At 44.3% G+C, this 24802-nt stretch overlaps 1 protein-coding gene, 1 long non-coding RNA gene and 1 pseudogene across 3 annotated transcripts; 1 reads left to right on the top strand and 2 right to left on the bottom strand.

Annotated features, from left to right (window-relative positions):
• Positions 1 to 78: 78 nt before the first annotated feature.
• Positions 79 to 9035, top strand: LOC112216888 (DENN domain-containing protein 11). Of its 2 annotated transcripts, XM_024377026.2 has the most exons (10): positions 79 to 351; positions 455 to 879; positions 1657 to 1756; positions 2188 to 2346; positions 5402 to 5558; positions 5695 to 5833; positions 6071 to 6202; positions 6439 to 6589; positions 6703 to 6771; positions 6978 to 9035. In XM_024377026.2, the coding sequence occupies exons 2-10, from the start codon at positions 489 to 491 to the stop codon at positions 7171 to 7173; spliced, it is 1494 nt and encodes a 497-aa protein (XP_024232794.2). In that variant the 5' UTR covers positions 79 to 351; positions 455 to 488; the 3' UTR covers positions 7174 to 9035. The 2 variants fall into 2 exon arrangements, with proteins under 2 accessions (XP_024232794.2, XP_042156139.1); XM_042300205.1 differs by having other exon boundaries at positions 79 to 879.
• An 87-nt stretch (positions 9036 to 9122) lies between these two features.
• Positions 9123 to 10341, bottom strand: LOC112216890. Its single transcript, XR_002948415.2, has 3 exons — positions 9869 to 10341; positions 9704 to 9764; positions 9123 to 9453 (listed from the first exon to the last, which is right to left on the bottom strand). It is a non-coding gene; the product is annotated as an uncharacterized LOC112216890 (long non-coding RNA).
• Positions 10342 to 11534: 1193 nt separating this feature from the next.
• LOC112216887 lies at positions 11535 to 24782 on the bottom strand (annotated as a pseudogene).
• Between the last annotated feature and the right edge of the window lie 20 nt (positions 24783 to 24802).

Below are 24802 nucleotides of genomic sequence, written 5' to 3'. Positions count from 1 at the left end.
ATATTATTGGTTTTATAGCAAATTGTCCCCTTAGTATTTAGTTGCAAGTTCAAATAAAAAAATACTACATTGAATGTGAGTTGATTAGGAACTAGAGACCTACAATGAGCTGTATTCAAGATGACAACGTTTCAAAACGTTTTTTCTTGTAGAAACACCTCCAAATAGCACGTATAATACTGTGGATTCTTGAACGCACGCCAAAAGAACGAAATAATAATATATGTACACTCTTTTTATACCTAAGTGGATGTGCATCTTTAGATGGCCCTGTGCAAAAGGAGCAGGCTATCATACACAAAGTAGACAGCTTGTGTTTCAACGGAATCAATCAATTTAACATTTGCAATTGTGAGTATGGATTTATTTCAACCAACGCGTAGCTAATGCATTACGAATGGCCTCCGCTCGGTGTCTGTACACGATTCTGTTCTCCTGCATCCCTTCGTCACAGAGTCAAGCCGGGGGTCGCTGACAGCTGAGCCGCAATGGTGGAGAAGTCCGACCGGGCACCGCTACTGGACTGGGAGGAGGTTCCTCCCGCAGAGAAACCTGTTCCCACACCAGAACAGGAGAAGGACGTCAAGGGACCGAGCCCTGCCAACAATCGGGCGTTGGGATGCACTGCGCCGGGGATAGGGTGGAGCACCAGTCCGGGGGGTCCTGGGTCTTTCACATCAGCAGTCTCTAGCATAGACACATCCCTCTCATCCAGGAGCACGGTCCCCACCCCTGCGGAATGGGATGCTCAGTGTCTTGACAAGGATGACCATACCCCGGCCCCAGGACAAGGAGAGGTGCCGCACGATATCATGGTGAAATGGGAGGAAAAGGATCCGATCGTGGCCGTGTTTGTGGTGACATTTGATACAAGATCAGGTGAGTCGAGTCGAGGACCTCGGATCTTTTTTCGTGCTGTGCTGCTGCCTAGAGAATGGTCACACCTGCATGGTCACACTCGTATATCAATTTGTAACATCTATAGGCCTATAGCATCCATGCATGTAATAATTATTTGTATTGTTCATTATAGGCCTACTGGTTATTGTTTGCAGAAATTGCATCAGAGTTTGGGATGGATTCATTTGAACTAGGCCAGAGAATTGATGACCCCAACCATGGGATGCAATGGTCATAATGTGGTATTCACCTACGCCTTGAGGATGCTCTTGAACACAAAGACCTCTGTATTCTTACTCAGGAACCCCAAAGTCACAGGGGATGTGTGAATTCTCTATGACCACACCCTAACGGCATCCCCTGTCATTCACCTCGGAATATCGGAGAGAGATAAGCCATAGTAGACTAGATATACACATCTATTGATAATGTCTGACCACCGGCTTTACAACCAATGAGTTGTTATGTACGTATTCTTGAGACTGTCTGGGACTATACATTCTTAATAAGTGAGTAGGAGAGAGAGGGAATCAGCCTGTGGATTTCACTGCAGATTGAATGACTTTAATCAACGAGGGCATTGACTTCATTTGGTAATGATGGCTTATTCCAAATAGTTTGAGGCCTATGGTTGGTTGGTTGATCTACATGCAGATTTGCACAGATTTCCACCCCATTTTAGGACAGTTGTTGTGGTAACCATAGCTACAGTATTGCCTAATTTCACTCCCCTTTATGTTTGTGTTTACTGTTTAGGTAACATGTTAGAGTGGTGTCTGCCAGGGGACATGAACCTGGAGGGAGTAGAGTTCAAGGCTATGGCCAGCGGCTCCCACAGAGTCTCCAGCGACTTCATGCAAGTACACCCGGCCGCATCTCAATCATATTAACTGGATTCCTTTATTTTGAACCTATCCCGAGTGCATCTCAATAGTATAAAGTGGCATCCTTTCGCTGTATGGATGCACCTCAGTAGTCAAATAGGCTGCCTGTCCTCGTCTCCTTCATTTAAACTCATTTGAAATCACAGGAACAGCCATGACAATAGGGAATGCTACCGGTGTCCTGTTCTCCTCTGCCGTGTTCTTTCATAGCAAAGCTGATGAAGGAAAGCACACAAGTGAAGGCGAGGAGGAGCTTTTAGATTAAACATTTAGATGCACCCCCTGTGCCTCCTTGGCAGGACAGCAAAACTTTATATCTGATGGTCAGCAGAAACAACAGCCAAATGTCAGGGCAGTATGTTCCCTTGGCTTGACTCATGCTCCTCTCTCTGGCCCCCCACAGATACTTCCGTAAGGGTGGGTACTTTGGCCTGGCGTGCTTTGCCAACATGGTGGTGGAGAGTGTGGTGGAGAGGGGGGCAAGAATGAAGTCTGTGGGTATCCTGTCAACCTCTTACACCCTGCTGTACCGATACATGAGCTTCCTGGAACACCAAGTCAGGTAGAACCCGTTTAAGTTATGTTATCTGTCGATAATATCCATCCTCTCTGTTTTTTGCTCTCTGTCTTTGTCTTTGTCTCGCTCTTTCTCTTTTTTTGGTCGCTGTTTTTCACACACGCTCTTTCCCCGTCACTCTCTCTATTTCTATCACTGGATCTCTCTTTCTTATACTCTCTCTTTCACCCACCCTCTACCCTCTCTCCCCCTCTCCCAATCTTTCTCTGGATCTCTCTTTCTCTGTTTCTTGTGCTCTACATCCCCCATGCTCTCTTTCACTCTCTCTCACTTTCTCTCACTCTCTGTATCCTCTCTCATGTCAGTCTCTCTTTCTTTCTCCCCAAGTCACAGTCGTCTCCCTGGGTATTTATAATTATCTCATGCATTAAACATGGTGTGTGAGAGTCAAGGGGTGTCAGATATCCTGCTCAACAAGACAGGCTCAGTCTGAAAGTGGCACACTATTCCCTATATAGTGCACTACATTTGACCAGAGTCAAAAGTTGTGCTGGCAACCTCTGGTCAAAAGTAGTGTACTAATAGGGAATAGGGTGCCAATTTCAGACTCAGTCTATTTTGTACACAAACATACTGTTGAGTAAAAAACAGCACTTTCTCTTTTTCTCTCTTCCTCACGCTTCCTCTTTTTAGGCTCCCATGAGAGTAAATGTGATTCCTGTTGATCTGTTCTATTGCATAGTTATCACATGTTATGGTTAAACATTTGCATTTTTGTAGCTGCTTACAGAAGTATATGAGTTCCCTTAAAGCCTATGTAAACCCCATTGTTGGGATCCAATAAGGCGGTATACCTTATTATAATATGTAATAAATAATCTTAAATCTGCAACTTTTGGGGCGACCTGACCGAGGATTGATTTTAGGAAACCCTGGTTTACATGGTACAATGATTCTCTACACTATACTTGCTCGTTTTGTCACATAAACTGAAATTAGGCTAACTATTAGAATTGTATCAACCAGGAAATGGTAGAGTGATTTCTGCGTAGTGCATCTTTAATATTATAGAAGGATGTGTAATAAAAATACAAATAAAAAGCAACATTTTAATTTGCAGTATGTAAACTTAACATGATGAACAGGAATTACATTTACTCACACTAATAAACCAAGCCTCCGGAAAATACCCACCTGCTAGGTCAACCAGCATGAGAGTAAAAATAACCAATTGATGGTTAAATTAACTCATGTTTGGGTAATCCCAATTTGTTGGGCTATACATGTAACCCAATTGGCTGGGTCAAAATAACCCAACATATGTTCTGTCCATTATTTAACCAGCTCTGGGTTACTAAATAACCGAAATTGGGTTGTTTTTAGCCCATCAATCAATCAAATTGATTTATAAAGCCCTTCTTACATCACCTGATATCTCAAAGTGCTGTACAGAAACCCAGCCTAAAACCCCAAACAGCAAGCAATGCAGATGTAGAAGCACATGGCTAGGAAAAACTCCCTAGAAAGGCCAGAACCTAGGAAGAAACCTAGAGAGGAACCAGGCTATGAGGGGTGGCCAGTCCTCTTCTGGCTGTGCCGGGTGGAGATTATAACAGAACATGGCCAAGATGTTCAAATGTTCATAGATGACCAGCAGGGTCGAAAAATAAAAATCACAGTGGATGTCGAGGGTGCAGCAAGTCAGCACCTCAGGAGTAAATGTCAGTTGGCTTTTCATAGCCGATCATTAAGAGTATCTCTACCACTCCTGCTGTCAGAAGGTCAGGGCTAGCCGCAGGCAGAACAGTTGAAACTAGAGAGAGAGAGAGAGAGAGAGAGAGAGAGAGAGAGAGAGAGAGAGATTACTGCAGCATAAATACTGGATAGAAAGGAGGGGTCGGGAGACCCCCGGACAGGGCTAAACAGGCAGGATATAACCCCACCCACTTTGCCAAAGCGCAGCCCCCACACCACTAGAGGGATATCTTCAACCACCAACTTACCATCCTGAGACAAGCCACAAAGATCTCCGTCATGGCAGGGGAACCGGCCAGGTAGAGACAGCAAGGGCGGTACGTTGCTCCAGAGCCTTTCCGTTCACCTTCACACTCCTGGGCCAGACTACACTCAATCGTAGGACCTACTGAAGAGATGAGTCTTCAATAAAGACTTAAAAGTTGAGACAGAGTCTGCGTCTCTCACATGGGTAGGCAGACCTTTCCATAAAACTTGAGCTCTATAGGAGAAAGCCCTGCCTCCAGCTGTTTGTTTAGAAATTCTAGGGACAGTTAGGAGGCCTGCGTCTTGTGACCGCAGCGTATGTGTAGGTATGTACGGCAGGACCAAATCGGAAAGATAGGTAGGAGCAAGCCCGTGTAATGCTTTGTAGGTTAGCAGTAAAACCATGAAGTCAGCCCTTGCCTTAACAGGAAGCCAAGCCCATCACTTTTTAGTGTGAGTAGCATGCTCATCTGTTGTTTCAAGGACACTACTGTTGCATTGATAGGCCAGGATGGATCCTGACATGAGGTCTACTCTGCATGCATAACTCACATTTTCAGTTGTCAATGTTATACACACAGATTGAAATTTAGATGTCAACCCTTAGTAGAGAAGAAGAGAGAATGCTGAATGCTGAGAACCCTACTCCCAATCCTAATTTATCATTAGGGGGGATGGGAACAACTGTTCCTGTATCAGTTTTTAGGAGCAACTTCTACATACGCTGTTATTATAGCGTGACAAGGAGAGACCCCATTACGGTAATCTACCTCCAGACTCCTAAACAGACCCATTCCCTGACAGATACACAATGGCTTTACATTAGATAGCTATAAATTAGCCCAAATCTTACCTTACCACTGGTTCGGTTAATCTTTGGTTTAAAATGGACCATATTTTGGGATTAACCCTTCAGAGGTGATATTAGAACCCCCTGATGTGAATCTCTATCCCAGTCTCGTTCTTTCGTTCTGCCTGTCTTTTCCTGTCCATCTCAGGCCCTTGCTCGAATATAAGGACCTGCATGCATTCTGCTTACATTGCGTCTATGACTTTCAATTTGTGTGTGTGCGTACGTGTGTGTGTGTGTCTGATCCAGGCTCCAGTTGAAAACTCCTGGCCAGTACTCTCCCCTGGAGGCGTTCTTTGAGGATAAGAGATCAGTGCTGCCCCCCGATGGGGAGAATGTGGTTACTGCATGTCCTGGCAGTGCCTGGGGAGCAGCAATCAACCACTGCATGCACCCTGAGATGAAGGTGAGAGGTTGTGGTTTACTATTACGGGAATATGAAATGGTTTTTCAGGTGGTAGGGTTCTGTGTGTGTGTCATTTTCCTGCTAGTATTGATGGTGGTGGTGATGATGATGACAGTGGCTCTCCTCCTCCCTCCAGATCACCCACCCAGCTGGCTGCATGTCTCAGTTCATCCAGTTCTTTGGGGAGCAGATCATGGTCCTGTGGAAGTTAGCTCTGCTGAGGAGACGTATCCTCATCTTCTCTCCTCCACCTGTGGGCGTGGTCTGTTATAGAGGTGAGGGGGAGCACTAACGCATGCACGCGCACAGACACACTGACACGGATGCAAGCACAGACACAGACACACACACGGACACGGATGCAAGCACAGACACAGACATACACAGTAACTTCTCAGTTGCGTTGGTTTTCTTCATGCTCAAAAGAACACAATGTTACTCACCTATGTACTTTTAAACATACACTTTTATATACATATTCATTAACTTTCTCTATTTCCTGTCCTCCCTAGTGTACTGCTGCTGTTGCCTGGCCAACGTGTCCATCCCGGGGGTGGGCGTGGCCGTGCCAGAATTCCGCCCCTTCTTCTATGTCAACGTGGCAGACATCGATACCCTGGATACGGAACTGTCCTACGTAGCGTGTGAGTGTCTGGAGTCAGGGAATAGGGCATTTTCATAGTCTTAAACTTCCCCTTTAATTCATCTACACTGATCTGAAAACTGAAGATGGGTGAAAGCTATATGGTGGAAGCATTGTAGGGTTTTGTTATCACTTCTACAACCAGTCTATTTCTTTCACATCTATGAGAGACTGAGCGGAATACACTTGAGACTTTTTACCCTCATTACAATAAACCTGAGGGGCTTGTGTGTGTAGGCACCACAGAGAAGATCTTTGAGGAGAAGCGGGACCTGTACGACGTCTATGTGGATAACCAGAATGTGAGGACGACCAGAGAGAGTCTGAAGCCTTTACTGCGGCTCAACACTGCAGACCGAGAGAAGTACCGCAGACTCACTGAACAGAGGTACATTACAGTCTGCAAAACAACCCGAGGGAGAGAATGCAGTTAATGTTATCTTCTTGTAGTCGATACAGAGGATATAAGTGATGATAATAATGACAGCATTGTGCTTCCAGGCAGATGCTGTTATATTCTCAGGAGGAGAATGGAGACTGTGTGTCCAGTGAAGAGGACCACTTCATTCTGTGAGTGTATTACACCAGGACCCAGTCTACAACTGGCGTTATAAAGAACCCTTCAAATTTGAATTATTATTGTTATTATTATTTTTTTTACATTTAAGCAGTTTATTTCTACATATAAACTAAATACAAATGTCCATGAAAACATTGTAAAAAAATATTTTTAAAGTATTTCTTATTTTTAAAGTTACTTTTCCTTACCGTTGTAGGTTTTTCCTGGAGCAGAATAACCGCATCTTCCAGACGCTCAGTGAGGTGGCAGGGAGCCCTGAGCCCATCCTAACCCAGGAGAGTGTGAGGGCCATGGGGCTAGACCCTCATGGAGACAGGCTCTTCCTGCTCCACCTGCTGGAGACATATGGCTATGACAGCCTCCTGGTCACCGATCACCCTTGCTGCAGCTGAGGCCTGGGTGGCACACTGACTGACATACAGGGTCCTACACACTCAGACACACAGACTCAATACAGACAGTCTGGAGTCTGGACTATGAGAGGTCAGAATACTTTGGCAAGGCTGAGACCAGAGCCTGTATTCATAAAGCGTCTGAGTAGTGCTGATCTCAGATCCGTTTAGCCTTTTAGAGCTCATTAAATAAGACAGGGGGGACCTGATCCTAGATCAGCATTCCTACTCCGATGCTTTATGAATATGGGAGACCCTCAGGCCAAAAAAAAATGAATGGAGAGAGCCACTGAACAAGAAAAGACAAATGGAGTTTGGTTCTTGGTACTGTCCTATGACATTCATGGATGCTCAGTCTGGACTGTTAACCATCGCCTTCCTGCCTGTCAATAAAATGTACAGTACCGCGGAATGTCATTCACGTCTATCCCCAACCCTCTTTTTCTGGAGGAGTGGAGCCAACCACAAACATCCTGGAACTCTGGAGATTCTGTGCCTGTGAGCAGGAACTTACCAAGGAAGTCATGCTTAGGTTTCCTTATGTTTTCAAATGGGGAGTTAAATCTAAAGTCTGTGGTCATGTCCTCAAACCGAGGGAGGATTTGTCGCTTCTCTTAATAGGACGTCTATGTTTTTTGAGAGAAGAAATCGGCAAGCTTTTTGTCTGTAAATAGAAAGGGATCTGTAGAATGTGTTTTATTATAAAATGATCCCATTAAGTCACTGCTAAGCCCAGAACCTCTGTGGTCAGCATTGTATAGAAATGGCCATCAACACCATCCATAATCATTTGGTTTCTGGTGAAAGAGGGGTCTGGACTCACCAGCACACTTTCTTATGATGTCCAACATAGAAATGTAACAACTTTATATGACTTTAAAAATGTACCTTTAAATCACTGCTGTTTGACCAAGAGGTTTTGGGCTCAAATCTAAACGTATGCTTTTGTGTGTTTCCGCAGTTCTCTATGTCAAATACACAAAGAGTGAAAAATGTGAATGAGCTGCTGGCTCAATGGTTAAATCCCATCCTTGACACCAAGAGGTTGTAAGTTCAAACCTAATTTCCTATACTATCGTGTACGTTTCAGCAACTCGATGTCAAACATACAAAGAGTATGGTATAAAATGTAATGAAGGTGGTGGTGCAATGGTTCAATTACTGCCTTGAGACCAAGAGGTTCTAGCTTCAAACCTCGTCTACTTAGCTTTTGTGTACATTTCCGCGACTTTAATTGTCAAACATACAAAGAGAAGTGTAAACAATGTGATGGTGGTGTAGTGGTTCTATCTCTACCTCAACGCTTAGAGGTTGTGGGTTCAAAACAAAAAAAATCTGCTTTTGTGTGTGTTTCCGCAACTCTCGATGTCAAACATACGAAGGGAATGGTAAAAACTACTGTCTCCATTTCTGTTGAGGTTTAAATTGTTTTGGGTTTGCGCCTCTGCAATTGTGACTGTCAGAAATACAAAGAAAAGCATATCTACAGTAATGGACCAGTGGAGGCTGGTGAGGGGAGGACGGCTCATAATAATGGATGTATTGAAGTTAAGGGAATGGTATCAAACACATGGAAACTATGTGTTTGATACCATACCATTTATTCCACTCCAGCCATTACCACAAGTCCATCCTCCCCAATTAAGGTTCCACCAACCTCCTGTGATGGAGACACTTTACGTCAATGTTGGTAAACTGTGAATGACTGAGGGTGGCAGGTAGCCTAGCGGTTATGAGCGTTGGACCAGTAACCGAATGGTCGCTGGTTTGAAGCCCAATACCGAATAAGTGAAAAAATCTGTCAATGCCTTTGAGCAAGGCACTTAACCCTAATTGCTCCTGTAAATCGCTCTGAATAAGAGTGTCTGCTAAATTACAAAAAACATTTAAATAAAAATGTAAACAAAATAATTGTCTGGCTTTTTTTTTTAATGATGCTCTTTATTGATTCATCCAAACTGTTCACATCAGAAATCATTACATAATTGACGGTGCTCCCTTCACATAGGGAAGAGCAGGAAGCCACTGAAGGTGTAGTTATTAGAATTATCAAAGAGCCTCCTGCCTGAGGGGAGACGCATGTAGATCACATCACCCTCGTCCAGCTCTAGAGTCAATGCATTAGACCTGTACTGAAGATCTCCATGGGTACCATATTAGTTATTTAACAGAACTCTCTTGTCATTGTGGTAAAGATATACACACATGAATGTGATTTGAGGTAATCCATGGCAGTGAATCTGATGTAGTAGACTCCTCTCACTGGTGCTGTGAAGATACCTGCATCAGAGGAGGGAGGGATCAGCCCTGTTAATACCTGGTTCTAACATGCAGTCTTTGTCCTGACGTTGTCCACATTCTGATTGTGCCCACATTCTAAATGGCGCAGTGTGATGTGATCAGATCTTAAAAGTGTAAAAAGACAAGATGAGGGCGCATGTTAACAGCAGGTATAAACACCTTCTCGGGTTACAAACAAGTGCAGCACTTCTGACTGGAAAACAATACTCCTTTTCTGTATCGGTTATACCTGCGTTCTCTCTCTTCAGCTCCTCCCTCCCTCTCACTGACACTCCTCCTGGCTTCCAAAGCTGTGTTTACAGGAAAGGACTCATTAGTCAACGTAAACTTTGTTAAACCTACCTTAAGTATAATGTTTTTTTTTTTTTTTTTTTTTTTTACAAAGTTTGATTACCTGTGTTGCCACTCACTGGATGTCACAATGGCCTCCAGGGGCTAAAATAATATGAAAGAAAACACATGAGAAATAGGCATAAAATAAACTGCCGACAAAAAAAAAAATGTTTTTTAATTTTAATCAACACATGAGAAACAGTTGTTGGCCAAATTACTTGAAACTGCATTCTCTCTCTTTAGCTCCTCTTTAGCTCCTTTACTTCCTCCTCACTGGCTTTCAGTATGGCACTTATGGCTGCAAGAAATTCTCAAAATTTTTTGTGGCTCTATTCAATCAGTGTCGCAGAAGTTCAGCGTTACAGCGTGACTGAAAAACAACGTTCTCGCTAGCGAAGACTGCATTCTGTCCACTTATCTACACACATACAAAACATAGTTAGGCACTGCAGGAGAAATGTCACATGTTTGTGATGTAACAGGAGAAAAATAATGTCAAGGATACTGATAAAGTAAAAAACGTAAACAATGACATTCTAGACGATTCTGTGCTTCCAACTTTCTAGCAACAGTTTGGGGAAGGCCCTTTCCTGTTTCAGCATGACAATGCCCCTGTGCACAAAGCAAGGTATATTCAGGAATGGTTTGTTGAGATCGGTGTGGAAGAACTTGACTGGCCTGCACAGGAGCCCTGACCTCAACCCCATTGAACACCTTTGGGATATATTGGAACGCTGACTGCAAGCCAGGTCTTATCGCCCAACGTCAGTGTCCGACCAAACTAATGCTCGTGTAGCTGAATGGAAACAAGTACACGCAGCAATGTTCCAACATCTAGTGGAAAGCCTTCCCAGAAGGGTGGAGGCTGTTATAGCAGCAAAATGGGGGACCAACTCCATATTAAACACCCATGATTTGGAATGAGATGTTCAACAAGCAGGTGTCCAAATAGTTTTGGTCATGTAGTGTATTTAGTGGAAGGTCTCCATCTCCATAAAATGTGTAGACTTCAAAGTTTTCCATAGGAATATATTTACTTAAAGACATGCTCCTGTACTTTGGTGAAAGTATTTTCTAAACCTCCCACTTTGGGCTGAATGTGTTCATACATGCATAATCTATGAGAATAATTACTTTATTACATCAATTAGCTATGAAATCCCTAGATTGAAAGCAACTTTTCTTGAAGCTGTGCTGCACCACTTCCCTACATTTCCCTCCACGTGGGCCAGCCTCCTGGCAATTCGAGTTCTAGCCAATGAGCTTCAGCCTTTCATTTCTGAGCAAGAGCTAGCAAGAGGCCTGCCCAGCGTTATCCAATGTTGTTGCAGGGCGGACCTATTATTATAAGCCGGCGGGACACCGGTCTATGGCCCCTTACATCATTGGGCGAATGCGAGTTCCAAATCGAAGGCAATCAACTTCCAGCTGATGCAAAACACGCCTACACAGGCGGGATTAATCGAGAGAGCAATGATGTGGTCCACATATCTGCATGTAGTACGCAATTTTCAGGGACCATTGTTGGGTTGTGAGTGCTACTTTCAGAACTACTGGGGGAAAAAAGTATACAAAAGTATAGGAGAATCTCTTTAATAACACATACTGCTAGCATAAGAAACTTAGCTGATAAGTTTCCAACTTTAATTTTCTAGTTCAAATGAACACCTTGCTTCACTTTTAAACAAGTTCAACTTTATTTATTCAAAAAGGTAAATAATTTCAAATACAAATTATAAGGTTAATTGATTTTCTTATTCAGATAGGGATAGGCAGAACACATTGCTTCTCTCGAGTTTTTACACAAAATACATCTCATTGCCAGCCCATTACGGTATACAGAGAGGGCCAAAAGTATTAGGACAGTGACATTTGTTTATTTTGGCTCTGTATTCCAGCACTTTGGATTTCAAATGATACAATGACTATGGGGTTAAAGTGCAGACTGCCAGCTTTAATTTGAGGGTATTTTCATCCAACATTTAGAAATTGCAGTACCTTTTGTACATAGTCCTCCCCATTTTAGGGGACCAAATGTATTGGGAAAAAATTCACTTATGTGTATTAAAGTAGTAGAAGTTCCAGAATCATGGTAGCATCCACATGAATGTAGAAGTGTTTAGAAACATATTATATTATTATTTACAATACAAGTGACTCCAAAATTACATAATATATTAATTTACCATACATTTCTATTTGGAACAAAATAATCTGAAACACAACGAAAAACAAAGAGCAAATGCATCCAACAAGATTGTAGAGTCACAAGCTTGATGTAACCATTGCATGCTAGGAATATGGGAGCAAATACTGTGCACTACTTTAATATCCATATAAGTGAATGTGTCCCAATACATGGGTCCCCTAACATGGGGGGACTATGTACAACACGTGCTGTAATTTATAAACAGGTCACCCGATATGGATGAAAATACCCTTAAATTAAAGCAGATAGTCTGCACTTTAACCTCAGTCATTGTATCATTTCAAATATGTCACTATCCCAATACTTTTGGAGCTCACTGCATCTCATTAAGGCCTTAACACTGAACACAAGTGCAGAGACTGGGGGATAGCTTGTGTTTGAACACGGAGGCTGTTTGAGCGAGAGGCCTCGCTGTCATTGACAGCCATCCCGTTTCTATTGGCGACACTCCCGTAACCATTATCAGTGACACTTTCGTTGCCATTGATGACAGTCCCCTTGCCAACCATGGCGATGTCCTTAACCACCATCCCATTTTCATCACCTGTCCCTTAGAAGGGGACCCTAGACAAGACCTTCACATCCTGGGGAAAGGGCAGGGATGGAAATGTGGAGGTGAGGTGTGGAACCTCTAGAATGCCCCCCCTCCATGCCCTCTCCCCTCTCCTCTCTGTTGGCCCGGAGGATCAGGGCGGAGTGGCAGTCTAGACACACCTTGTTCACCTTGTTGCCATCGTACTCCAGAGTTACTTTGTTGTCTGAACACCTCCAACACACCACCTGACAGACAGGTGGACACACAGGAAGTCATGGTCATATCGGTCTGGTTATGTTAGAAAGAACGGAAGTACAACACTGAACGTGAATGCCATTTCAACTAATCATAACCTCACCCCAGCCTTAGGTAAAGTGAATGTGAAGTGTGTGTTAACTCACACAGCCACAGGCTCTGCAGTGGTGTCTCCATCGGGTGAGGGCGTTGAAGGGTTCGCTACACTTCATACACATGGTCACCTCATTGTCCCTGATCCATCGAGGGGCACGCCGACCCAGCTCCTCCATCTGTTCACGCACACAGGAACAAAGACCAACACTCAAAATCAGTTCAGTCTCGCCATGTTGTTTTACCACCCGTACATGCAAGAGGATCCCCAATTAGTTGTTTCTCCTTCCCTTTTGCTAAATGATCAGTTCCCCTCCACAACCATTTGCCTGTGATTTATCCCTCTATATTAATTCAGGGAGCATACCGTACAGATGGAGGAACACACACAAAATAATGGAAGAAAACATTCTATCAGTCTCTGTTTTGCACAAAAATAAAGGATCCTTACAGATACCTCTACTTCTTTAGAAGTTGACTTAAAAGTCTCATTCTTCTGTCGGAAAACATCAATAGTGTCCTGGAAAGCCTGAAAGTACAAGGCACGTCAGACCATGTGTACTCTCTCTCTATATACTCATCATGTGCCATTGGTCATTTACACATGTTTCAAAATATGACAAAGCACTGTTACCTTTAACCAGTCCTCTTTGTCTTGTTCAGAGCTGGAAAACAAAGCCACATGTTAACATTTATACAAAACATATACACATCCATCCAAGACCTTCAGGTGAGTTATATTATTGTGACCCCCCCCCCCTCACCTGGCCTGTAGGTCCAGGGTCCTCTCCAGGGTCATCTCCTTGCCAGACACCTGGAAGGTGTGGGGGTGGTGTTCGTTGGTGGTGCGCTGCACCGTCATGCCCTCCAAGTCAATCCGTGTCCGCACGGTGAACCGCTGCCCCCAGGCTGAACCGAGGAGTGCAGCACAGTAGTATGTTGTTGAACTGGACAGCGGAAGGGGGGCAAGAAAGACATGAGGGTTTTAAGTATGAGCCACAAGAGTCTCCTGAATGAGCCGTTAATGCAGGAGTGTCAAACTCATTCCACGGAGGGCCGAGTGTCTGCGGGTTTTTGTTTTTTCCTTTCAATTAAGACCTAGACAACCAGATGAGGGAGTTGCTTACTAATTAGTGACCTTAATTCATCAAGTACAAGGGTGGAGCGAAACCCCGCCCTCCGTGGAATGAGTTTGACACGTGTGGGTTAAATGGATGGATGTTCAGTGGTTCCTAGTCAGTGAAGTGCAAGATTCTGACAAAATAGAGATGATTTCAGTTCACATTATACATAGCAGAAAATCATGTCTGTTCTACACTATACATAGCAACATTATGTAATGTTGCGTCTTCCTAAACTCCATAAGGTCTCCATTGGGAAAGAGGTGGTCTGACTTCAATGGGACTTCCTGGTAAAATAAAAGGTTAAAATATTGTGAGCTGGTCTAACCAGGAAGAGGTGTCTCTCCATGGCGGAGTTCCTGGCAGCCAGCATCAGGATACGTCCCTCCCTGATGAACTCATTGGAGGGGTTCATCACGTCCTCCTCCCCCAACATCTCGTAGATCTCCAGCAGCTTCTTCAGGTTCTCCTAGAGGACAATGCAGCAGAACAGAGGATGTTAGACAACAAAGCAGATCCCAAACTTCTGTCCCAACCGATAGCAAAATAACAAAGTACAGATGGTAGTGGTTAACAGTAGTAACCTCTATGCCTGAAGAGAAATGGTCTCTAGATATACTGTACTGACAATTGCTATCTGCAGTAAGTAGAGCATTAGCATATTAGTTCTGCACGTACTGATTGGCGGATGGCGCTGTTGGAGTGTGTTGCTGCCATGGAGATGACCTGCAGAGACTCTGAAGGCAGGCAAAGAGATCAACACCATATTTTTTTAGAAAAGCAAAACCACAAAACCCCTAAACCACAAAACCTAATCTATTATGGTTTCTGTGAAAGTTACTACAAGTCTGAGCAAAAGTGATGACACTGCGTGAGTCTTGGCTCGTAAATGAGGACTACCTGAACTCTGCTACAGTAAGAGTGAGGCCGGCCTTTGTGGATATACTGTATGTAGGACTATGTCTATGCTACAGTAAGAGTGAGGCCGGCCTTTGTGGATCTACTGTATGTTGGACTATGTCTATGCTACAGTAAGAGTGAGGCCGGCCTTTGTGGATCTACTGTATGTTGGACTATGTCTATGCTACAGTAAGAGTGAGGCCGGCCTTTGTGGATCTACTGTATGTTGGACCATGTCTATGCTACAGTAAGAGTGAGGCCGGCCTTTGTGGATCTACTGTCTGTTGGACTATGTCTATGCTACAGTAAGGCAGGTGTCAACTTACTCTCTGCATGGCTGTGGTCCGAGTCGTCATCAGGCAGTCTCTTGAGGTAGTCTCTCAGCAGCATCTCATAACGAGGAAGTCTCTGGACCGGCTCCAACATGTGGTGCTGCAGGGTCAAACTACCACACACCTCCCGACTCTGGAAGATAACAGAAAATCAACAACAGGGCAAGATTGACTAAATGTTTCCACCACTGGAAAGTTAGCACCTATTGATTTTCATTAGGTGAATGGTGAAATACAGATTAAGAGAATGAATAAGATATTCATCACTACTGTGGACGGTTCTGAATATGTGGACATCGGCGATGTCATTTACAAAATAGCCTCCAACACTCTACTCAGCAAATTGGATGCAGTCTATCACAGCGCCATCCGTTTTGTCACCAAAGCCCCATATACTACCCACCACTGCGACCTGTATGCTCTCGTTGGCTGGTCCTCGCTATATATTCGGCGTTGCTAGGTAAAGCTCCACCTTATCTCAGCTCACTGGTCACCATAGCAACACCCACACATAGCACGCGCTCCAGCAAGTATATTTCACTGATCATCCCCAAAGCCGACACCTCCTTTGGCCGCCTTTCCATCCAGTTCTCTGCTGCCAATGACTGGAACGAATTGCAAAAATCACTGAAGCTGAAGACATATCTTCCTCACTAACTTTAAGCATCAGCTGTCAGAGCAGCCTACCGATCATTGCACCTGTACACAGCCCACCTGTAAATAGTACACCCAACTAACTTGTCATTCATTCGCCACTATGGCCCATTTATTGCCATACCTCCCTAATCTTACATTTGCACACACTGTATATAGATTTTTATATTGTGTTATTGACTGTATGTTTGTTTATCCCATGTGTAACTCTGTGTTGTTTGTGTCGCACTGCTTTGCTTTATCTTGGCCAGATCGCAGTTGTAAATGAGAACTTGTTCTCAACTGGCCTACCTGGTTAAATACTGGCCTACCTGGTTAAATACTGGCCTACCTGGTTAAATACTGGCCTACCTGGTTAAATACTGGCCTACCTGTATATCCTGTATGACATTCCTGAATGGTGCGGACCTCTCCGTCCAGACTCTAAGCAGCTCCATGGCGTGGTCGAAGCTCATCACGTACTCAGCATACATCCTGAGGAAGGGAGCATGCTGCTGCATGACATCACCCAGACGAGGGCTCACAGACCTGTGGGGTCAAGGTTCGGAGATCAAAGTTCAAAAAATGATTATTTAATCAGTTTAGATATGCTAGCGATTTAATGTAGGAATGTTAAAACTACTGTGGTCTTTGTGAGGCCGGATGAATTACATAAAATATAACCATATTTTTAATTGAATAAAAAGGTTCCAATCCAATCATGTCTTTCAGTCGCATTATAGATAAGGACTTCAATTGCATCATCTATTTGGGTTGTCTCACCATTGGCCTATGTGTGTCTCCAGGTCTGGCAGTAGGAACTGGCTGTGGAAGGTGTGGATGGAGGAGATGTTGGAGAAGATGGTCCTCACCACATCTACAGGGAACAAGCCTTTACCGGCCTCCTGAGTCAGCCGGGCACAGAACACCTGCACACACATGTTAAAACTCCGCTAATCAACACATACTGATCAAGTCATGTGGTGATAACTACAGTGGATGAACAGGAACAGTGAAGTTGACAGTGACACACTGACCTGGTCTAGCAGGTGAAGGCGGGCAACATAGGCCCTCTCTGTGAGTAGAAGCTCGTTGGCAATCTTATACAGCTTCTGTTCAGTGGAGTCCTGCACCCTCACCTCCTCACTCCCTCTATTCATCTTCTTCTCTTCTGTAGAGCTCTCCTGAAGCATGGCCTCCTCCGTCCCAGTCGCAGCTCTGTGAGAGGGGGACAGTTCCACGTTGAGCCCTGTATCCACCTTCCATCCGTCTCCTACATGGCCGTTGATCAGTACAGCGTCCCACATCAGGTCCAAACCGTACATATTTATGGGAGAGATTTCCCTCGCTCTGCCCTCCCTACAGGCCACTACGACTGCCCTGTCTGGACTGTGAGCATTCAGGCCTGTGTGTGAGCTGTCGGTAGACCTACTGCCTGGGTCTCTAGGCTGGTCCAGGCTTATAGAAGAGGTGGTATGTGTTGGGCTGCTGTTAGCGGATCTGAGCAGACTGGTTTTCCTCAAGGTGAATGAGGTCAGGCAGGCTGCAGGGTGATCCTGCCATCAGTCTATGTCTCTTTATCCTGACTCCAGGGCTTCTCAGCTGGTTCAGCCTGGATCCAGCTCCCTTCCCTGGGGACTGAGATCCTAGTCCACCCTGTATGGAGCTATTTCCTGGGCTGTGGATTCCTAGTCCCTTTCTTGGGCTCTGGGTCCCTGGTGGTACCCCCTTCACCGGTCTATGGCTAGGCCTGGTCCCAGGACACTTTCCTGGGCTGTGGACTGCTAGCCCCCTCCCTTGGGGTCCTGATCCCTTCCCTTTGAGTAGAGCTCCTCTTGGCCCCTGGACAGGGCTCTTCCCAGGGCTCTGGAGATGGGCAGGAGACACTGCAGACAAGGAGTGAGGAGGGGGAAGTTGAGTAAGGGATCTATCCTAGCCTGGTTCCAGAACAAAAATATAAACGCAACATGTAAAGTGTTACTCCCATGTTTCATGAGCTGAAATAAAACAAATCCCAGAAATGCTCCATACGCACAAAAAGCTGAGGAGTATTTCTGTGAGAAAAAAACTCATTCTGATTGGCTGGGTCTGGCTCCCCAGTGGGTGGGCCTGTGCCCTCCCAGGTCCAGCCAATCCTGAACCCCTGCCCAGTCATGTGAAATCCATAGTTTAGGGCCTAATTTATTGATTTCAGTTGACTGATTACTTTAAGTGAACTGTAACTCAGCAAAATCTTTGAAATTGTTGCATGTTGCGTTTATATTTGTGCTGTCTTGCCAACTCCTATTGGCATGACAATGACCATAGAAGTTGGCAAAACAGCACAAACAGATTTAGGACCAGGCTACATTTATCTTGCAGTGCACGTTAAACCACACTCCTTTCAGTCCCTGTACTGTGCTTTGAGTGGGGATTTCTTGACAGGGCTCTTTCCATTGACCTCCTCTCTATGAGGTAATGATGCTCCCACAGCTACAGTACTGTACACAGAGCCACATGTCCTGCTGCTCAGTTCTGAGGGAGAGCGAGAGACTGGACACCTACCAGTGACATACAGTAAGGGTACGAGGAAGTTAAGCTAGTTTGAACAGTCCATCCTCTGATGGCATACTTACAAAATCAATCTGTAATCGACACCCCTGTGACATTGGTTGGAGGGGCAATCTGTGTTTGCTACATCCATTTCTGGACTTTGAGATTGGTGAAATGTGCCCATTGATTTCTTGAATAATGTAACTTGCAGATGACTCATGAGCTTGGTTCAACCGTCTTAACCCGACGGAACCAAAATGTAAGCGTGTTTTGCCCCGTTGTTTGTGAACAATGTACTTGTAAACAAAACACTAGAGCCTCAAATGGTTAAAACTATAGTTTTGGTCTACTGGATGCTCAGTCTTTGCATCCATAGCTGGGGTCTATGAATGTGAGAGTGGTTGCATTTCTCCACCCCCATTCTTCAGCTGCTCACAGGAACATTAGCAGGGTGGCTGCTTTGTTGTTTGAAATGTAGATTGCCCCTTCAACCTTTGTACCTTGTGTAAAGTACGGTATCTTTAAAAGGTGACAGTTTTTTCCCCTCCCTCTTTTCTTTTTGGTTAATTATATTGTTTAAATTGGGTTGACTAATGAGTGAATTGTCTGTAAAACTGAATAAACAGTAAAAAATAAAACAAATAAAAAAGTGTTTGAGCAGGAGAATGGTCTGTCACCTTGTTACACAATTCATAATGGGTGTAGCGCACTACTAGACCGTTCTTTCCTCCAAATGTGGTGCCTCTGAATTCCTTTGTAAATGAAGTGGCCTCATTTTTTATTACGATAAAGTGGACATTGTTCTTTAATTGAAGTCGTTAGCTCGCTTATTCTACGAGTTTCCAATGCTTTCGGGAGTTTTCCCAATGATGTCAGGAGAAATGAAATACTAACTACTGCATTCCTGGACAAAATGATGCCAAGCTTAGTGATATTATTAACAATGACAGTAATCAAAGTGAAACAGCTAAATTCCCCACGCGTCGCTGAGATGGTGTTTCTCCCAGTCACCAGACTGCTTTTCATTCTCACTTCTCTCAACGTGTTAATCATTTCTAGTCTTTCTTACGTCACTGGAAAGATAATCGGCTACATGTTTTAACCAACAGACTGTAGTCGGTGTCTACTGAGGAGGAGAGGACAAAAGTGACCGTGTTGTTTTGAAGTGGGCAAAAGTTAGCAAAACAGGTTCTGGATTTCAGGCTAACATTCCAGTCCATGTACTCAGTCATGCTGTTTACCATGATAAGGAGTGGCATGATAAGCCAGACAGACTGCTACCCGGGCTAGGTAAAAATGAGATGGAAAGAGCCAACTGCCAACACGAGTTTAGCCTAATAACGCTGACCCTTCAGTATTGGCAGAGTTTGTGTTCACAGACACACACTCAAACCAAGTGTGTTTGTCCTACAGTAGCCAGTTAAATCTAATGTTAGTTAGCTAGTTTAAATGGCACTGTGAAATAGTCAACCAACTGAACAAACAGTGTTTTTGTTTTATTTTACCAGGTAAGTTGACTGAGAACACGTTTTCATTTACAGCAACGACCTGGGGAATAGTTACAGGGGAGAGGAGGGGGAAGAATGAGCCAATTGTAAGCTGGGGATGATTAGGTGACTGTGATGGTATGAGGGACAGCTTGGGAATTTAGCCAGGACACCAGGGTTAACACCCCTACTCTTATAATAAGTGCCATGGATTCTTTAATGACCTCAGAGAGTCAAGACACCCGTTTAATGTCCTATCTGAAAGACAGCACCCTACACTGGGCAGTGTCCCCAATCACTGCCCTGGGGCACTGGGATATTTTTTAGACCAGAGGAAAGAGTGCCTCCTACTGGCCCTCCCCCACCACTTCCAGCAGCATCTGGTCTCCCATCCAGGGACTGACCAGGACCAACATGCATGTTTCTGGTCAAGAAAAAGCCCACAACTTCAATCCACACGTGTTGTCTGTCTCTGACAAATGTCTCCTCGCTTCTCACATACATCATTCCATAGGACAGAGGAGCGCTTCGCTCACACACACACACCACTGCTGTTCTTCAATTGAGTCCTGCATCAGTCTCTAAGACTCATACACACCCAAACCCACTCACTGCTTATCAGCGAGTGTCCCTTTTTGACTGAGTGGTCAGTCTGTCAGAATGGTCAGTGTGTGATTGTCTTGTCAGAGGATGTGTAAGGGGCAGAGCTTCCTGAGTGAAATCAGGTGACAAAACAGTTCCATCAATAATTCAAGAGTATTTGGTTAACATCTTACCTAGGTTGATTTTTTAAACTTCTGACCTAGGACCTACTGTCTCCAGATTATTCCTGGGGGCAATAACATTAACATGAGGCTATTGTCCAGTGAGGAAACATGGTGAGAAATACTACCACCTCCACTACATCTTCACAAACAATAAACCAGTAGATTAGCGTGTAAGGAACATATTATACCAGTCAGCTGTACTCAGTCAATGCCTTGGCAGACATCCCAGACACTCTCTGTTACAGTGCCTTGCGAAAGTATTCGGCCCCCTTGAACTTTGCGACCTTTTGCCACATTTCAGGCTTCAAACATAAAGATATAAAACTGTATTTTTTTGTGAAGAATCAACAACAAGTGGGACACAATCATGAAGTGGAACGACATTTATTGGATATTTCAAACTTTTTTAACAAATCAAAAACTGAAAAATTGGGCGTGCAAAATTATTCAGCCCCTTTACTTTCAGTGCAGCAAACTCTCTCCAGAAGTTCAGTGAGGATCTCTGAATGATCCAATGTTGACCTAAATGACTAATGATGATAAACACAATCCACCTGTGTGTAATCAAGTCTCCGTATAAATGCACCTGCACTGTGATAGTCTCAGAGGTCCGTTAAAAGCGCAGAGAGCATCATGAAGAACAAGGAACACACCAGGCAGGTCCGAGATACTGTTGTGAAGAAGTTTAAAGCCGGATTTGGATACAAAAAGATTTCCCAAGCTTTAAACATCCCAAGGAGCACTGTACAAGCGATAATATTGAAATGGAAGGAGTATCAGACCACTGCAAATCTACCAAGACCTGGCCGTCCCTCTAAACCTTCAGCTCATACAAGGAGAAGACTGATCAGAGATGCAGCCAAGAGGCCAATGATCACTCTGGATGAACTGCAGAGATCTACAGCTGAGGTGGGAGACTCTGTCCATAGGACAACAATCAGTCGTATATTGCACAAATCTGGCCTTTATGGAAGAGTGGCAAGAAGAAAGCCATTTCTTAAAGATATCTATAAAAAGTGTTGTTTAAAGTTTGCCACAAGCCACCTGGGAGACACACCAAACATGTGGAAGAAGGTGCTCTGGTCAGATGAAACCAAAATTGAACTTTTTGGCAACAATGCAAAACGTTATGTTTGGCGTAAAAGCAACACAGCTCATCACCCTGAACACACCATCCCCACTGTCAAACATGGTGGTGGCAGCATCATGGTTTGGGCCTGCTTTTCTTCAGCAGGGACAGGGAAGATGGTTAAAATTGATGGGAAGATGGATAGAGCCAAATACAGGGCCATTCTGGAAGAAAACCTGATGGAGTCTGCAAAAGACCTGAGACTGGGACGGAGATTTGTCTTCCAACAAGACAATGATCCAAAACATAAAGCAAAATCTACAATGGAATGGTTCAAAAATAAACATATCCAGGTGTTAGAATGGCCAAGTCAAAGTCCAGACCTGAATCCAATCGAGAATCTGTGGAAAGAACTGAAAACTGCTGTTCACAAATGCTCTCCATCCAACCTCACTGAGCTCGAGCTGTTTTGCAAGGAGGAATGGGAAAAAATTTCAGTCTCTCGATGTGCAAAACTGATAGAGACATACCCCAAGCGACTTACAGCTGTAATCGCAGCAAAAGGTGGCGCTACAAAGTATTAACTTAAGGGGGCTGAATAATTTTGCACGCCCAATTTTTCAGTTTTTGATTTGTTAAAAAAGTTTGAAATATCCAATAAATGTCGTTCCACTTCATGATTGTGTCCCACTTGTTGTTGATTCTTCACAAAAAAATACAGTTTTATATCTTTATGTTTGAAGCCTGAAATGTGGCAAAAGGTCGCAAAGTTCAAGGGGGCCGAATACTTTCGCAAGGCACTGTATGGCTTCAGCACTATGTAGAGTAAATCTAGAGAGCCACAGGCAACCTCCAGTCATTTTGTGCAGGGGAAAGGAGATTTCAGTTTAGCTCAACTTCAGTAAACCCAAAGAGCTGAGCCCTGCTGCTGCCAATTTGCACAGACAAACACACAACACCCAGAGAACGTTGTTTACAAACATAACCAGTGTTGTGTCAGGATACACACCCACCAGGGCATGCCAGTGGTAGATTAACATAACTAGTGTTGTGTCAGGATACACACCCACCAGGGCATGCCAATGGTAGATTAACATAACTAGTGTTGTGTCAGGATACACACCCACCAGGGCATGCCAGTGGTAGATTAACATAACCAGTGTTGTGTCAGGATACACACCCACCAGGGCATGCCAGTGGTAGATTAACATAACTAGTGTTGTGTCATACACACCCACCAGGGCATGCCAGTGGTAGATTAACATAACTAGTGTTGTGTCAGGATACACACCCACCAGGGCATGCCAGTGGTAGATTAACATAACTAGTGTTGTGTCAGGATACACACCCACCAGGGCATGCCAGTGGTAGATTAACATAACTAGTGTTGTGTCAGGATACACACCCACCAGGGCATGCCAGTGGTAGATTAACATAACTAGTGTTGTGTCAGGATACACACCCACCAGGGCATGCCAGTGGTAGATTAACCTAACTAGTGTTGTGTCAGGATACACACCCACCAGGGCATGCCAGTGGTAGATTAACATAACTAGTGTTGTGTCAGGATACACACCCACCAGGGCATACCAGTGGTAGATTAACATAACTAGTGTTGTGTCATACACACCCACCAGGGCATGCCAGTGGTAGATTAACATAACTAGTGTTGTGTCAGGATACACACCCACCAGGGCATGCCAGTGGTAGATTAACATAACTAGTGTTGTGTCAGGATACACACCCAGGGCATGCAGGGCATGCCAGTGGTAGATTAACATAACTAGTGTTGTGTCAGGATACACACCTACTAGGGCATGCCAGTGGTAGATTAACATAACTAGTGTTGTGTCAGGATACACACCCACCAGGGCATACCAGTGGTAGATTAACATAACTAGTGTTGTGTCAGGATACACACCCACCAGGGCATGCCAGTGGTAGATTAACATAACTAGTGTTGTGTCAGGATACACACCCACCAGGGCATGCCAGTGGTAGATTAACATAACTAGTGAAATGACCAACATGTTCCTCTTCTGCCTTAGACATGGCTGAGTTCACCCACTTCAGTAAACAAATAACATGGGCTAGTTTCAATGCACTTGTGCTAGCCACCCTAAAAACAAAAAGTGTAGGGTAACTCAACCACTAATAATACATTGCCTGAGTTAGTTTACAATTAGAGAATAGGCGCTAATAGTGTCTCCATTGTGGCCATGACAGAAAGCCATCAGCTAGGGACTAACTAGGAGGCACTAGGGCCGTCACTGAATGGCTGGTGTTCTGCCACAACTGTACAGGGTTGACCAGACCAGTCAGTTCCCGACAGCATTATATTGTGCTCCCCAATGACATGCACACCTCGTTCATGTCAACACACCACACCAGTGTTTGCCTCTCTCCGGTCAGACTTTCTATCTAAAGATGACTTGGCTGTGGGCATCTTCTTCACCGTTTCCTAAACATATGACTTCGGATCAGGAGCCACTGAAGATCCATCTCCACTAATCTGCTCAAAACGAGTTAAATCCATCATAACAAGAGATGCAAAAACCACACAGACAACCTAGGCTATAGTAGGATACATTTGAAATGTGTCCAGTGAGTTCTATTTGCGCTGACGCACTCACTCAACGTTTCCAAAAGACAACTGCAGTTGGAGACGGCTGACCTTCTGTCTCCTGCGGTAATTCCCTTCCCTTTCTCCTCACCGCCGTCCGCCTAAGCTCCTCCTTCTCACGATGAGTGGTCTTCACACTCCCCCTCTTCATCAGGTCACCGTCAAACATGGTAATATGATTTATAATAACCTTTATACAACGTATTGTTCACCTGATCGTGAATAGAGATCGGATTCGAGGCGCCGTTGGGATTTACTCAGGTAACGTTAATTACCGAGCTGCTCCTCCAACAGAAACGTAAATAGGCGTACCAAATTCCAAAAGTCCAATACAAATTTCCACATGCTATGAATCTCCATCAGTGATGTCGAATCCGATAGATCTTAACAATGGCACCAATAAACCCTCCGCCCCCTGTGAGCCTTTGGTGGCCGAAAC

This window comes from Oncorhynchus tshawytscha, linkage group LG17 (assembly GCF_018296145.1).
Source record: "Oncorhynchus tshawytscha isolate Ot180627B linkage group LG17, Otsh_v2.0, whole genome shotgun sequence".
Taxonomy (NCBI): Eukaryota; Metazoa; Chordata; class Actinopteri; order Salmoniformes; family Salmonidae; genus Oncorhynchus; species Oncorhynchus tshawytscha.
Note: the sequence above shows the minus strand (reverse complement) of the source record. Positions and strands in the feature narration are given on the sequence as shown.